Raw genomic sequence first — 15,052 nt, forward strand, 5'->3', positions numbered from 1 at the left:
CCTAAATCTACTCAAAACAAATACATTTTTTTGTTTTATTTGGTATGATGTTAACATTAATATACAATAGATAATAATAGCTTTGAGGAAGTAAATGTCATCAGCGTAAATGCATTTTGTATGAAATCCTGCTCATGTCTGTCTAAATGTGGTGTTCACTGGAATATCAACAGCCACTCCAGTCCACGTTCAAGTGTTTTTTATAGTGTTCATACTGTATGTGTGTCTATGGAACGTGCTTGCAGCAGCAGAAAAACCACAACAGACATGAAAAAATGAAGCAGCAGGCATGTCGACACCTTCATACCAAGGAGGATGTCACCAAGCGCAATGGACTCAAAAGGAAAAACTGAAAAAAATAAAGAGAAAGAAGTTAGTTTTTTATCAGTTACAGGCTGGTTTAAAACAGTTATTTATATAGTCGATGTAAATTCCAACTGAGATACTCCTCTTCTTACCTGCATGAGATTCATCTCAGGTTAGCCAGTCAATCACATGACAGAGCAGACTCCAGACTGAAGTGATTGGTCCTTCCTCTTTGCCACAGCGTTGCTAAATTACATACATATAAGGGTCAGTGACAAATGCAGGTTGGCAAGATGAGCAATTCAAAAATATGTTAAAACTAGGTTTAATAGCAGCATCAGGTTTGTTTAAATGTACATTTTGTATTTTTGTTGGTTTTATATCATTTGAAATGACATTTGCACCATTTTTTTTTAACTAAAAGTAAGACTGAATGCTCCTGAAAATGTCAAATGGTGTAACCACAAAAATATTTTATCCACCTACAGTGTATTTAAGTGTACTTATACAAATAATTACTTCATTTAAAACATCAAGTGAAAAGAAACATTTTTGACATATTATGTAAAATGTGTTACAAAACCGTGTTGTGTTGCTTAAAGTGGATTATGTTAGTTCACATTTATTTTCCTGTATAAAATCAGATTATTATGAAAAAATAGAGCTTATTCCAGTTGACACTGGGTTGCATCACGTCATTGACCCACATGTGTCACCATGGCTCTTTCCAATTAACAAAAAAGTAGATGATCTCACAAATTCAACAGATAAACTGTTGGCACTACTTTTTGCTGATGATGTTGATCTCATAATTCTAACATGATGCTCAGGACTTTAATGACCAAAATAGCAAATTGCAGCAGCTCTCACCTCTTGGATGGCCTCAAATGAGCATCGTTCTCTGAATGGAAGGACTGGACTGGCTCTTTGATGGTGAGGCTGGGGGCAGGCTCGCTGTGACCCTCTCTGAGTGATGTACAGAGACTCCTGCTGGGCTCAGAGTGACTGCAGGAGTGATGACTGACGACGTGGACGAGATTTCCATTTGGATCAAGGGCGTGAGCCTCATCATGGCAGCCCCCCAGCACCTCCAGGTTACTGTGGGAGGGGGCCTGTACCATGATGTCGGGCAAGGAGAGGGGTGAGGGGGGCGGCTCACTGTGGGACAGCTGCAGTTTCTTCATGTGGTTGATGGCGGAGGCTGCGTTGAAGGCTTGCTGTTGGTAATGCACACAAGAAGAAAGAGTGTTAATAATAACAATCCTCTGTACTACTTTGGCAATATAGATTTCCTATCTGTCATGCTAATAAAGTTTATCTGTATTTGAATTTGAGAGTTATACAGAGTCCTGCCTGCCTCTGACATGACACGCGTCATCACTTAATGAGGAGTCTTTACAATATAGGAATAATGGTGCACATTTTCATACAGTCTCTCCTGGAAGGCATTCATAATGTTGCACAAAGAGTTGAAAGCTTGGCTCCTTTCTCACCCCTGCACTTGACTTGACTTGAACTTGTGTAAACTGGTACATTTTGGAATTATAGTGCAGCAGTTTGCTTTAGTTACAATTGATGATGAATGGATGGTGGCATGTTTTCAGTTTAAAAAACCTGCTGCAGCACAATTCACTTCTGCACTGTTTGCCAATGATGAATGATATAATAAAATGTGGCCACACACACTTCTGGTTTCTGGTTGTAGCTTAATTAGTGTCAGCATTTGCCCTTTCATAACAAAAGCAAATGGAGTTGTAATATAAAATAGTCATGAGGCATCATCATGTCACTAACCTTCCATTTGGATTTGGCAAAGTTTCTCTCCATCTGTTCACAGATAGACTGATAAATGTCCAGGTCTTTAGCTGTGTCTCCAGCAATCCTGCAATAAAGTCAGGGACATTTGTTAGTTTAGAAAAGACACATAGCGTGTGTATGTGTATGTGCGTGCATGTGTATTAGATATCCCCTATGCTGTGAGACATGCTGTAAATCTAATTACAATGTCACATTGTGGGGACTTGCCTCCCTTTTGAAGACAAAAAGCAAAACCTCATAATGCAAATTATTCAAATTTAAGGTGAAGACTTAGGTAAGGTTAGGGTTAGGTTGAGATACAGTACCAGTCAAAAGTTTGGACACTCTTTCTCATTCAAGTCAATGAGAAGATGTGACTTTTAACTGGTACTGTTAAGTCTTCAGGAAATGAATTTAAGTCAATATAAAATCCCCTGAAGTGACTGAAATACATGTGTGTGTGTGTGTGTGTGTGTGTGTGTGTGTATGTGTGTGTGTGTGTGTGTGTGTGTGTGTGTGTGTGTGTGTGTGTGTGTGTGTGTGTGTGTGTGTGTACATGGGTACCAAGAAAAAACTAACCAGGGGTGTCTGAGAGCCTGTTCAGTGGTGAATCGTTTTGTGGGATTTTTCTCCATCATATTCCTGATAAACTCTTTGGCTGTTGAAACACAGGAGAGAAGGAGAGAGAGAGATAGGTTAGCTTCTGATTAGCTAACCTAATTAGCTATTCCTAATGTGACAGTTTCACATGTCACATTAGGAATGGTTCCAACCAATTTTTCAAAGAAAATTGGCCATAGAAATGAATAAATATAATATAATTTTCTAAATCAACAAAAGACACTAACTAAATCCACATTGGGATCCAGACATGAGTGCAAAGTAAATGCCCTGCAGAATACAGTCCTTTAAAAGAGAATCACATGTTGTGTATTGGATTACTGTTAATGTAAAGGTGACTTTACTGTGCTGTGTCAGCATTCTAAACGCAGTCTAATAAAAGGCTACAGATCTTTTTGTGGAGCAGATAATCAGAGCATTCAAGGACAAACTATTTTTATTTATACCAGAGCAAGGAAACTATAGCAGGCCAAAGTTTAAAAAAGAGCTTATTCAATAGAATCTATATAGAACATTATAAAAAACAATTTGTAATCTTAAACATCCTCCACCTGCATGTGGATGACATGTCAATAATCCTGTTTTCTGACATTTTTAATTTGATTTGAAATCTAGCACAATTCAAGTTATCTACTTCAGGAGTGCTCAGATTGATCATTGCATTAAAATAAGTTCCTGAAAGAGCAGCAACTGCTCTTTGATTCTTTAGATTGTGTAGCTTCTTCCTACCTAACTTGGCATTTACTTTAACTTAAAAGTTAAATTTGTTTGCAATGTCCTGAAGTTTCTGACTTTCATTTTATTCTGTCTGTTGGAGTGGAGGTTTGTAACAGTGTGAGTCAGCACTATGATGATGCTGAAGCTACAGAGAAAAAAAAAAAGAAAAAGTTGAAAATGTCGGGCAACCTCGTGTTTTTTATTCTTATCATCGCTCATTAGTATTCCAAATTTTCTTAGTCAGCAAAATGTTTTTCAAAACATTGCGCTTCTGCAAATAAAACCGCTGATTTAGTGTTCAACGCTAGATTTTATTTAAGGTTTTCTAGGTTAGGAGGACAATTAACAACTTAATGCCATCTAATTGAATCCCTCACTTCTGGCAGCCGAGAACTGTCCTTGCCCATTTAGTATTTGCAGTACCTAATGTGACCTAATCCAAACAGGTCATACTGTAGCTTTGCTTCCTCTGGTCTATATTGGGTTAAGCTCTGAGGTTATATGAACAAATCCTGATCTGTGCTTAGTTAACACTGAGGTCAACTATAGTAATGGAAGTATTTTTGTCACATTTCTCGAAGTAATCAGGTATGGATTTAAGTCTTTTGGAGTAAGTCACCAGCCATGACCTCATCACATGTCTTTTAAACTATCAGTATGTTTTAGAATTGATTTTAAACCTTAATAATTACTTTTAGATCTTTTTAGTATTTATTTCCTGTATTTTACATTACTAGGATTGTTTTTATTGGATTTGTTATAAAATCTAATCTAAAGCAAGGAATCTCTGTCTGTATGTATGTCCTATTGCAATCTACTTCATATTTGGGGAGTGCATTGCCAGGGACCCAAGGAAGTGCAGTGTCGTATTTGGAGCAATTTGGACAAACAACATCACCAATATGAATAAACTTCAGCAATGGAAATAACAGAAATACAACATTATTTTCTGATAGTTCCACAGCAATTACATTCTAAAGCACATATAAATATCCATCAAAAACTCCACCCTTATTCCATTACATCCAACTCATGCAGGAGTAAACACAAACAACATGTGTGAATGCTGTGTTCCAGGCACAGCAGCTGAGGAGTGTGTGTGCAAGAGAGAGAGAGAGAGAGAGAGAGAGAGAGAGAGAGAGAGAGAGAGAGAGAGAGAGAGAGAGAGAGAGAGAGAGAGAGAGAGAGAGAGAGAGAGTAAAGCAGTGAGGACAGGTAGTGATGTAAAACTTTCTCTGAAACAGATAGCCTGTGAATGAGATAAATGAAACCAGTCTGCAGTGTTTTCACGTCACTTTTTAGTATCAGCTCAGCTCGAGAAAATTTAATTCACATGGCGTGCTCTAAATAATGTAAAATACACAGCCAAAATATTACTTTTAATTAAGAATGGAAAGACTCTTAGTTAGCTCAAAACTAAGATGTCTCATTTAAGCAAAAAATATTTTGAGCAAATATTCCCACTCAAGTGATCCAAACTGAAGCCACACCAAATAAACCATCTGAGAGCCCATCCACTTTATTTTAGGGTGCACATTTTATCAAACACTCTCTGTTATGTATTTTATTTTTAAATGTAGCCCTCATAATATTTGAAATTAGAAAAGATTACAGTACTTCACATCTGTGTATAATAGAATGTTAGTTTCTGTTGGTGTATAAACTCATTCACACCTCACATCAACCGGATTCATTTTTCTATGCAGTGAAGCAGCAATACCACAGGCCACAAGATCAGCCCATTCCTTACATACACATTTTAAAGGGGTAGTGCACTACTGTCATTGTCTTTATTAGCTTTGTTATTATTATCATCATTATTATTATTACTACTATTATTACTTTTATTTTTACCTGACTCAGAGATGTCGTCCCAGAATGGTGAATGAAAGGCGTACTCTGCCCTCATGATCTTTGAGAACAGACGAGTCTCATTATCCTCAAAGAAAGGAGGGTAGCCGCTCAACCTGCAACACAGAGAGCCTTTTGTTTGTAAAAGCCTTTCAGCATCTATATTTTGGATCAATTTTAGAGGATTTAGCAGCTATGGTGCAGTGTTTTGTTGTTGGTTGCAGCAGCAGCATGATAAACTGTTATAAATATGCTCTAACTCTAGTTTCACAGATCTGGTGGATTTTTCACTGTAGAAACAGTCCCTGAGACTGATAGAGGCTCATTTTACTGTAATAGTAGCATTTCACATTCCAAACTGATGGAAGAATTCTGATCTCCTGTAACATAGCTGGAGTGATTACTGTATAACCTCTGACCTTAACATACTGCAGTGTCATACAGTACATCATAAAGGTGAATTTCTGACATTTAGGTTATTGTTGAAAGCAAACTTTCAAATATAAGTTTACAGTGGGTAAAAAAGGTGCCGTGTCATTGAGTGACATTAGAGAACAGAAATGTACTTACAGGATATAAGTGATGACTCCGATGGACCAGCAGTCCACTGATTTGCTGTAGGGTTTCTGGGCCAAAACCTCTGGGGCTGCAGAATATAAAACACTGATTATCATGCAGGTAACAGAGCCAGAAGGAGCACTGCTTAAAATAGATTACTTTTACTGTTGCATAACATTTTTCTTTTTTATATGAACCACTGGTGACAAAGGATCATCAAGATGTCATATAAAAGGTCAATAGGTAGACTTCTGATTATGACTTTCAGCAGTCAATAATGTAACAGTATAATTACACTGTGAAAATGTAACAGTAGTGCTGTTTTTATTTTTAATTTAGAGTTTAGAATATTTAATAGATGTCGTTAAGGCGCCACGACTCCCATTTAGTTTATTAACATGTAAATGTGATGCATTTGTTATAATTATGATACTTTTTAAGCAATTAATGTCTGCATTAACTGAACTGATACATTTGCTCATTCAGTATAAATCATCTTCATGTTGTAAGTGCTTGACCTTTTTATGTTTGGACTTTTATGAAAACTACTCCTGAAGAACACTTCTGCCCTCTAGTGTCTTCCAGTAAAGTGTGCTACACTAAATACATCATTTACTCTTCACTTTTGAGTGTCAATCAGTTCTGTTGTTAATGTATGTTGTTACAACAGTTAGAGAAAGTGAAGGGCAATTGCAGGATATCAAAAAAGGCAATGAATTGCAAATAGAAATGAACATGTAATCATCTTAAAGTGTGAGGTGTATTTCTCCCAATAACTCACCAACATATCCTGGTGTACCACAGGCTGTATGCATCACACCATGCTCCATCGTCTTAGACAGACCAAAGTCACTGACCATGATCTTAGCGTTCTCATCTGTGTTATAGTACAGCAGGTTTTCAGGCTGCTCCAACAAAGAGAGAGAGAGAGAGAGAGAGAGAGAGAGAGAGAGAGAGAGAGAGAGAGAGAGAGAGAGAGAGAGAGAGAGAGAGAGAGAGAGAGAGAGAGAGAGAGAGAGAGAGAGAGAGGGGGATGGAGCACGAGAGATGATCAGAGAGCAGCGGGCTAAAGGTTTACAGCAGGATTATAACATTCTCATGAGTTATGTCATCTTGATATTGAGTCTAACATTACTGTGTGTGTGTGTGTGTGTGTGTGTGTGTGTGTGTGTGTGTGTGTGTGTGTGTGTGTGTGTGTGTGTGTGTGTGTGTGTGTGTGTGTGTGTGTGTGTGTGTGTGTGTGTGTGTGTGTGTGTGTGTTACCTTCAGGTCTCTGTGTACGATGCTGTTTTCATGCAAGTAGCTGACAGCCTGCAGCACCTGTTTGATCACTTTGCTGGCGTCCTTCTCCGTGTAGACACCCTTGTCTAAAATGCGATCAAAAAGCTCCCCACCTGATACCCTGTACACACAAACACAAGCAAGCACACACACACACACACACACACACACATACACACACACACACACATACATAAAGAAAATCATCAGGGTTTCTATATTTTTAAGGATCCTGTAGCATCTTCAATCCCTTTGACAAAAATGCTGTTTACTAAAAGGTTTTGTTGGGGGTTTGTAAACCCTCAGAACATTCTTTCACATTTTAGTGGAGGTCACGCAGTTTCCAAATATACCGAAATATGTCAGCTTGAATTTTGACATTCAGAATCATTATTTGGATGTAGTGGTGCAGCCATACAAAAAAAAAAGTTTCTCCAGCCTTAAAGCTATAGGGTGAATAAAAACACTGTATATGTTGAGGGGTTTGTGGCTTTATGCAACAAGTAGATTGACGAGATAAGTATAGAGTATGTGATGCTGTCAGTGTTGACTATGTGGTGCGAATGTTACTAACTTTATTCTGACTTGAAGGTACATTGTAGAGAAAAAAAATGGCTTTTCAAGTTGTTAGTATAAAAAAGAACATACATTGTAAATTGTCATTTTTTATTTTAATTTAATATGACTGAAATTCTCATTTTCACATTTCATCTGACTCAATATATCTATTATTAGTACTTTTTTTTTAACCAAAATCAGTTGTGAAAATAGGATAATAATGAGTCTACTTACAGTTGCATGACCAGATAATAGTGTGTTCGACTCTCATAGAAATCCTCCAGTCCCACCACGTTCTCATGTTTTATCCTGAAAGAGCCAGAGAGAGAGAAGTTACTGCAAAGGGCAATTAGAGAGTTAAGAATTGGTTTTAAGTTCAGCTTAGGGTAAGGGTTGGGTTTAGGCATTTAATAGTGATGGTTAAGGTTAGGGTAAGGAGTTAGGGAATGCATTATGTCAATGAGTGAGTGTGTTTTACCTCCTCAGCACATTGATTTCATTTTCCAGATTGCTATGAGCCAGGTGTTTTTTCTTCAGACATTTCAGAGCGTACAGTTTCCCTGTCGTCTTCTCTCTCACCATAAAAACCTCAGAAAAGGAGCCCCTACAAAAAAGAACAAACACAGAGGCATAAAGGGAAGAGAGGTTAATAAAGAGACAAATATCATCCATGTTTGGTGATGCATCCATCCAACTATTATTATTATCATTGTATTTCTCTGTTATAATGTATACAGTACCAGTCAAAAGTTTGGACACACTCTCTCATTCAATGGGAAGATGTGTCCAAACTTTTGACTGGTACTGTATACATTAATATAAATTAAATATGTTTTTAGAGCGCTTTTCTGTGCTGATTTTGTATTCCTTTACATCTATATTCCTGTTGATTTCAGTGCTTATAGCAGATGAAAATGAAAAAAGGAGCTTTAATAACTTTAATAACTAAGGAATCTTTTCCCCAGGAAACACAAGTGTCTTTAAATATTTCATGACCATTAATGCCTAGAGCAGGTAAAATCTCCTCCATCCAGTCCAAGTAAAGTCCAGGAAAAGTGTGATTGACTAATTTTTAGTAACTGAATGTCATACAGGCCTATTGAATAAAAGATATTACAGAGAGAGTGGGATGCAGTTTCAGTCTAGTGGAAGCTATCAGCACAAAAGTCACGTTCTTGTTTAAATTGATTCATCAACTTCACAGAAGTGTTTTTAAAGTAACGCATGTAAAGGTTTACAGGGATCTATTGGCAGAAATTGAATATAGTATTCATACGTATGCTTTAATTAGTGTATAGTGCGGAGTGGAGTGGGTCCTCTTCCATGGAGGCTGTTATATTGCACTGACATGTTTCTACATTAGCCTAGAATGGATAAACCCAACACTGGTGCTAGAGTTTGTTTTTTGTGAGTTTTGCAGCTATTGTAAGTAAGAGGAGGGGTAGGGTGAGTATTCAGTTGGCTGCAAATTGTAACCTGACCGCTAGATGCTACTAAATCTTACATACTAGTCCTTTAATAGATCCAGACAGTGTTGGTTCACTCATGGATATCCTGTCTACTGGTTATATGGAGGCATTGCTGTGCTTTTGTTTCTGACACTCATTATATTTTGCCTCCTTCTTTAGCACTAAGTGCTGATTGCTGTGGTGCTTTTGTTAATGTAAGTACTGATTCTGACTCTTGTCTCAATATTTAGTGTTAAACATTCATGAATGTGCTGTTTGTTATTATGTCTGCATATGTGGTGCTACAGTAATTGTTCATTGCTATGTTGTTTCTGCACTGCATATCCCAAATAGATATGAGGGATGATGATGATGGAGCCTTCAGGTCATGATGTGGGTGTGCAGAGCGCAAGAACGAATGATGAAATGAAAGAGCGTTATCTAAAAGTAAATGGGGTGAATATTTGCATGCATCACTTTGATGTCTGTCAAACAACTGCATGATTAATAAAACTGAATTGGACAGAAGACACAAAATGCTAACAACACATAAGTCAATGTAATACATCATCGTGAACCAGGCCACCGTTGAATGAAATCAGCACCTGTAAGCCAGGCAGACAAAGACAATTTGTTGGCTCGGCATCAGAATGGCATCTCCACACTCAGGTGGCATGCAAGGTATAATCCTATATTTATGGAGTCTGAGCATCTGTACCAATGATACTGCAGCTCTGACCTCAAAAAGCCTCAAACCCAAGCACCACATCAATAAACCATGTTATTAATGCATAATACAATCAAAACTTGCAATTAATGTTATATTTTGAGGTTGAGGTTAAATCCTATCACTTTAACTAGTTTGGGTTTTAGTTGAGTGAATAGTACTGTCCTGTAAACATGCTGATTCAAATATGTTTTCTACCTTGAGATATACATTTATAGAAGAAAAAAAACTCTTTGCATTAAAACCGTATTCATGACTTTAATTGAGAACTGAATGCACTTTTGAAAAGTCACATACGCCAAACGTGTTTGCAAAATAACACGTTTCTATCACCTGTTTGCACAAACAAAACACATGAACCTGCTTATACCACCTTCCTTCATGTACAGTCAGTACACCCACACACCAATATAGCCATCCAGACTCTTAATCCTATAATGAAGTGGTGCTAGGATGTTCTAGCACTGCTCTATTCTGACGTCAGTGCTCAGATACCTCAGACTCACACACACACACACACACAGGGAGGGAAGCCTGACTCATTCACAGCCAGTCAAGGAGGGAGCGCTTTAAGCAGCTTTGAGACTGAAAGACGGCTCTGAGGCAGCAACACCTTCAGTCCATCCTTTAGTTCATTTAGCATCTGTTACAGGTCATTCTGTTGGCTGATGTTGAGAAGCTAATCTGGTGTCATCAATTTCCTGGAAATGAAAACTTATAATGCAAATAGAAAGGTGTGACCACATACCTTAACCTAATTTATTTCACTTATTAAACCTTAAAGAACCACATCTGTGTATTCACATATAAGCCTGAGTGTGGCAATTTTCATTTTATACTGTATCTAATGTATTTAAAGTTAAATTAAATTGTAGAAAATTCCATTTTAATTGTCAGATTGTGTTTAAATGTAAAAGAGTGAAGTGCCCTTTTACATAGACAAAAACAGAAACTTTTTGAAAAGTATTATTTTTTGCAGTTAGTACTGAAACTCATCTATCTAGGCCCAGGTCAAAACATCTGTTCCTATAACAAAATCAGGGAGTGTATAATAGCATTTAAGTAAACTCTGGATTATTTTCTCTACACAAAACTAAATAAAATTGCACCTGAGCATGTGCTTCTTCAGATGGTGAAGTCATAATCAGGACCATTACATGATTAATTGTGCAGCTTTGCTGTCTGCTAACAGATCAAAATGTAAAGTCGTCCGCTGGCAGGTTAAGCTGTGAGATTACACAGACAGTGGAAGAGGTTCCATTGATAAAAGAGAGAGAGGTGATGAAAGGATTATCCTCAGACTGTGAGGAGATCTGAGTCTGTTCACTGGGAAGACAGAGAGCAGTCCTCCTGTCCATATACTCAGCCCTGTAATAGACTCTGAACTTGTACAACATTACAAAGATATGTGTCCATCCTTGATGATGGTTCATAAAATCTTATTCATGCTCATTATCAAAATCTAGAGTCAGGGGAAATTTCAACCTTTACAAGGAGATGAATCAAAAGTGGTAATCAGAAAGGATGCTCTTGTGAAGGTGACTGGGTCTGCTGCTGTCAGATACAGTGTGGGCCTGTTTTTTAAAGACCACACCCACCACTGCCTATGCTGCTTGTTGTGCTGCAGGAGGACATCTGCAGGATTTTGTGACAGTCCCTCATTCCAATAAACCACTGAACCAAGCCTATCTGCAGTCTGAATCCTCTGTCAGTTACCTTTACCAAGTGACTCCAGTGAGATTCCATTAAATGGAGCAAAGCAGTAAACTGAAGCTGTGCTACTACATACACACAGGACCTGCCTCACTCTCCACATCATCTACCAAACACATCTTCCATATTTGGCAGTCTATTCAAACTGCAAAATGTCCCATCTGTCCCTCTTATATGCCAACGCCACTGCTGCACTGCACCATAGTATTGCTGCCTGCTCACTCTCCAGTATCTCTGTGCAAATGTAATCTGCAAGCAGTGGTGAGATCAGAGCCTAGACACCAAACTGTAATTATGTTATGCTTGCTGTAAATAAACATTTCTAACATGAGTTTCTAGTGTGATCATTGTGCTTTACCTTCTTAAGGCATATCAAATCACACCTGGACAAATGGCATTCACTAAAAATCAATTCAACAGCCAGGGAACACTTTTGTCCTGAATGGCCATTATTATTAGTGAATTAATACTCTTCAAATAACTTCCTTTTTTTCCAATTACAAACTTTCCTTTCATTCTCTTAGTAAATAACTAAAAAACTTAAAAGCCTTCTTCAAGCACATCATCTGCCTTTATATTAAACAGCAGTACTTACGATCCCATTTTCCCCTTGAATTCGAACACATCCTTAATGTTACTGATGCTTTTCTTCCAGCTGCAGATGATCTCTTTACGCCCCATCTTGGCTCTGACGTTACCGTAGACTCCTGAAACGCAGATGAAATGAATGGTTTATCATCATATCATCATATATTTCTTATGGGTTAAAAACCCCACTGGGGTGCCATCATATATCAATTTGGAAAAGTTACCAGCATCTGGAATAAATTCAGTTTGATCAGTATTACATAAATATATGCTTCTTTTCAACAAAATTCTCATACTGAGTATTATGTACCAGCTTATTTATGTGTTTTAAGAATGATTTTATGGAGTTTATGGATTTTATGGATCTTATTTCTGTCTAATGTATGTTTGTTATTGGTGAGCCAAAGACAATTGTCCACCATGGTGGACAATAAAGTTCTATTCTATTCTATTCTATTCTATTCTATTCTAACATGTATCTGTCCCTAATATACAAAAGTACAAAATTAAAGTTTGACCCTGTGTAAATTAAATAGTGGGCAGAGTAAGAGATATCTGATGTACTGTATCTTAGCAGAAAGAATCTAGATTGAATCATGGCTGATTAAATCATAACAACAGCAGTTTTTCTTTTATAGTGATTTAGTTGTAGCAGCCTTCCACTTCAGGAAAACTATTATATATTAACTACATAGTTATTTACAGGATAGATAACCTCAGTGTACATCTTCAGATGCAACATCTGTTGAATCACCAGTTTAAATCCGGCTCTGTGATGTTCTCAGATTGGCTCCATGTGCCTGTGATTATAAGCCTGTGCTGGATACTCAGACGTCAATTAACTCACCTGCAGGTCCAGTTTTATCTTTTTTTAGTAGTTAAACAGCAAATATATCTGTTACCTGTTTAATAATCTACTATACAGCAGTATATACCAAATGGAGTTTGATTTTAAAGTGTTCAGTTAAATGCCCTGCACTCTGCACTGCACTCATTACTTGAATATTTGTTCAATCCTGGCTGCAGCATTGACTGAAATGGCCACAAAGTCAGTATAGTGGGACAAAAGTTCTACCCTGACCCTAACCCCTGACAGTTCCATGACACTTTAAGATGTCACCCCACCATCTCCTTGTATTTTGGTTACATAAATAGTTGCATGTGCATGACTGAGGTCAGTCCTAGCCAGGTAAAGCCTATTTGTGCCTATCAGTTACACAAGATTCAAAAAAGCAGTGGATTAGAGAGGTAAGTAGCAGTGGTTAGTTAATCTTCCCATGTATCCCTGCTCCCCTCCCTACTTCTCATCTCCTGTACTCCTTTCTTGTGTCTGCTGTAGGAACAGATTAGCAGCTGATTCCCTGACAGGATAAGAACTGGGTTGTTTCATAACCCTGGCCTTGATAGAATATAATAGGAAGAAATATAATGATGGAATACATTAAAGTTACTATCTTAGAAAACTATTGTCACATTTTTGAGTTTACATTGTGACAAATGCAAAATGCAAGCACAAATAAGTAAGCTGTTTTGCAACAACATACAGAGACATATAGGTTCCTTCATATGTTATAAACGAGTCCATTTTAACTCTATCTTATCTTCTATTTACTTTACTGAATCCCTTTAATTTATTTGTTTGTTCGTTTCTGTATCCCTAAACTGTTTAAGATGTTTTTGTAAGTCCAAAAACCAAATCAGCACTACACCGTGGTAAACAGAGTTTCTAAAACAGACAGCATGTTAACAACATACAATGCTGTTCATCTAAGACAAAGTAAAAAGTGTCTCCCAGAAGATTCATGTCAGTTAATGATATATATGTGAAGGATGTAACGTTACTTTGTTCTTCAATTCAAATTACAATTCCCATAGATTATTAAACCAAGTTTGGTTTGAAGAGAGAATACTTTTCAGTTTAATAGTTTCACCGTGAAGTACGAACCAATTTGTGTCCCAATTAAGCTCATTCGGTATCTATTAAGGTTCAATTTTAAACTTATATTATACAACTAAGGATATGAGCAAGAGGCGTAAGTTTACTCTTTCTACAACATGATTTTATCCGTACAGTATGAAGATAAAGAAAGAGAGATGTTCTTACCTGAGAAGCGGAGCAGAGATGCTGGGTTGAGGTGTAAGGGTGCACCTGTCTGTTTGAAGCAGGCTGTCTCTCCTTAACAGCAGTAGGAGGAGCCTCATCCATTCATCTCCTCTGGCTCCAACCCAGGCTCAGTGCACTACATCATGCTACATTCAAAGACTGTGGGAAACTGCTGAATTCACAGCTTTATAAATAAGCCTAACACTCTTTCTCCAATACGTTTTTAAACATGTTCCTTAGATTCATGGCCATACTAACCATGAACGCATCTGATAGGTTATATCTATTCACTATGCTTTTCATCTGGTTTAGGCTGTTTTTCTTTATGCATGGGCAACATGTGACCCCGGCTTCATTTTTATGATATACATTTGGCATATTAAAGAGAGTGGACAGCTACAAACAACGCTGGAGGTCCATTTATTGTGTTTACTGTTGATACTTGTATATGAGTTTTTGTTTGTTTGTTTGTTTTTTCTATTACTATGTATGGATATGTATGTGTTGGGGACTGTGGTATTTGTACAATCTTGTTACTTTGTTTGTAAACACAGTTTTTAAAAAACGTTTGACATTTTGTCAATTTAAGACAGTTTGGAGGAAATCGTGCACTCTGGTTAAATGAAACAACAACTCTGAAAAACTTGACTTTTGGTAGGGCTACAAGTAGACTGATGGTCATTTTCATTACTGACTCCTAATCGATTAATCATTAACTGTTTAGTCTACAGCAAAACGTCCAAAATCCTAACAAATACCTATTATAAGCTCCCAGCAGAGGTG

General features: G+C 37.4%; 1 protein-coding gene across 1 annotated transcript; it reads right to left on the reverse strand.

Moving 5' to 3' along the window:
• Positions 1–491: 491 nt before the first annotated feature.
• Positions 492–14,311, reverse strand: camk1ga (calcium/calmodulin-dependent protein kinase IGa). The gene is made up of 12 exons (XM_062415656.1): positions 14,270–14,311; positions 12,173–12,284; positions 8,168–8,293; positions 7,924–7,998; positions 7,114–7,252; positions 6,632–6,755; positions 5,863–5,938; positions 5,296–5,408; positions 2,683–2,761; positions 2,101–2,188; positions 1,177–1,523; positions 492–552 (listed from the first exon to the last, which is right to left on the reverse strand). Exons 2-12 carry the CDS (start codon positions 12,256–12,258, stop codon positions 492–494), a joined length of 1,314 nt encoding a protein of 437 aa, XP_062271640.1. The 5' UTR covers positions 12,259–12,284; positions 14,270–14,311.
• Positions 14,312–15,052: the final 741 nt, after the last annotated feature.

This window comes from Scomber scombrus, chromosome 3, assembly GCF_963691925.1.
Source record: "Scomber scombrus chromosome 3, fScoSco1.1, whole genome shotgun sequence".
NCBI lineage: Eukaryota > Metazoa > Chordata > Actinopteri > Scombriformes > Scombridae > Scomber > Scomber scombrus.

What these genes read in the sequence shown, in the direction of transcription:
- camk1ga (XM_062415656.1), bottom strand. Translation starts at nt 12,258, where the DNA reads ATGGGGCGTAAAGAGATCATCTGCAGCTGGAAGAAAAGCATCAGTAAC. An exon ending in TATTATCTGGTCATGCAACT is followed by an intron (nt 7,253 to 7,923) that starts GTAAGTAGACTC and finishes TTGTGTGTACAG; the next exon opens with GGTATCAGGTGGGGAGCTTT. An exon ending in CATTTGAGGCCATCCAAGAG is followed by an intron (nt 553 to 1,176) that starts GTGAGAGCTGCT and finishes TATGTAATTTAG; the next exon opens with CAACGCTGTGGCAAAGAGGA.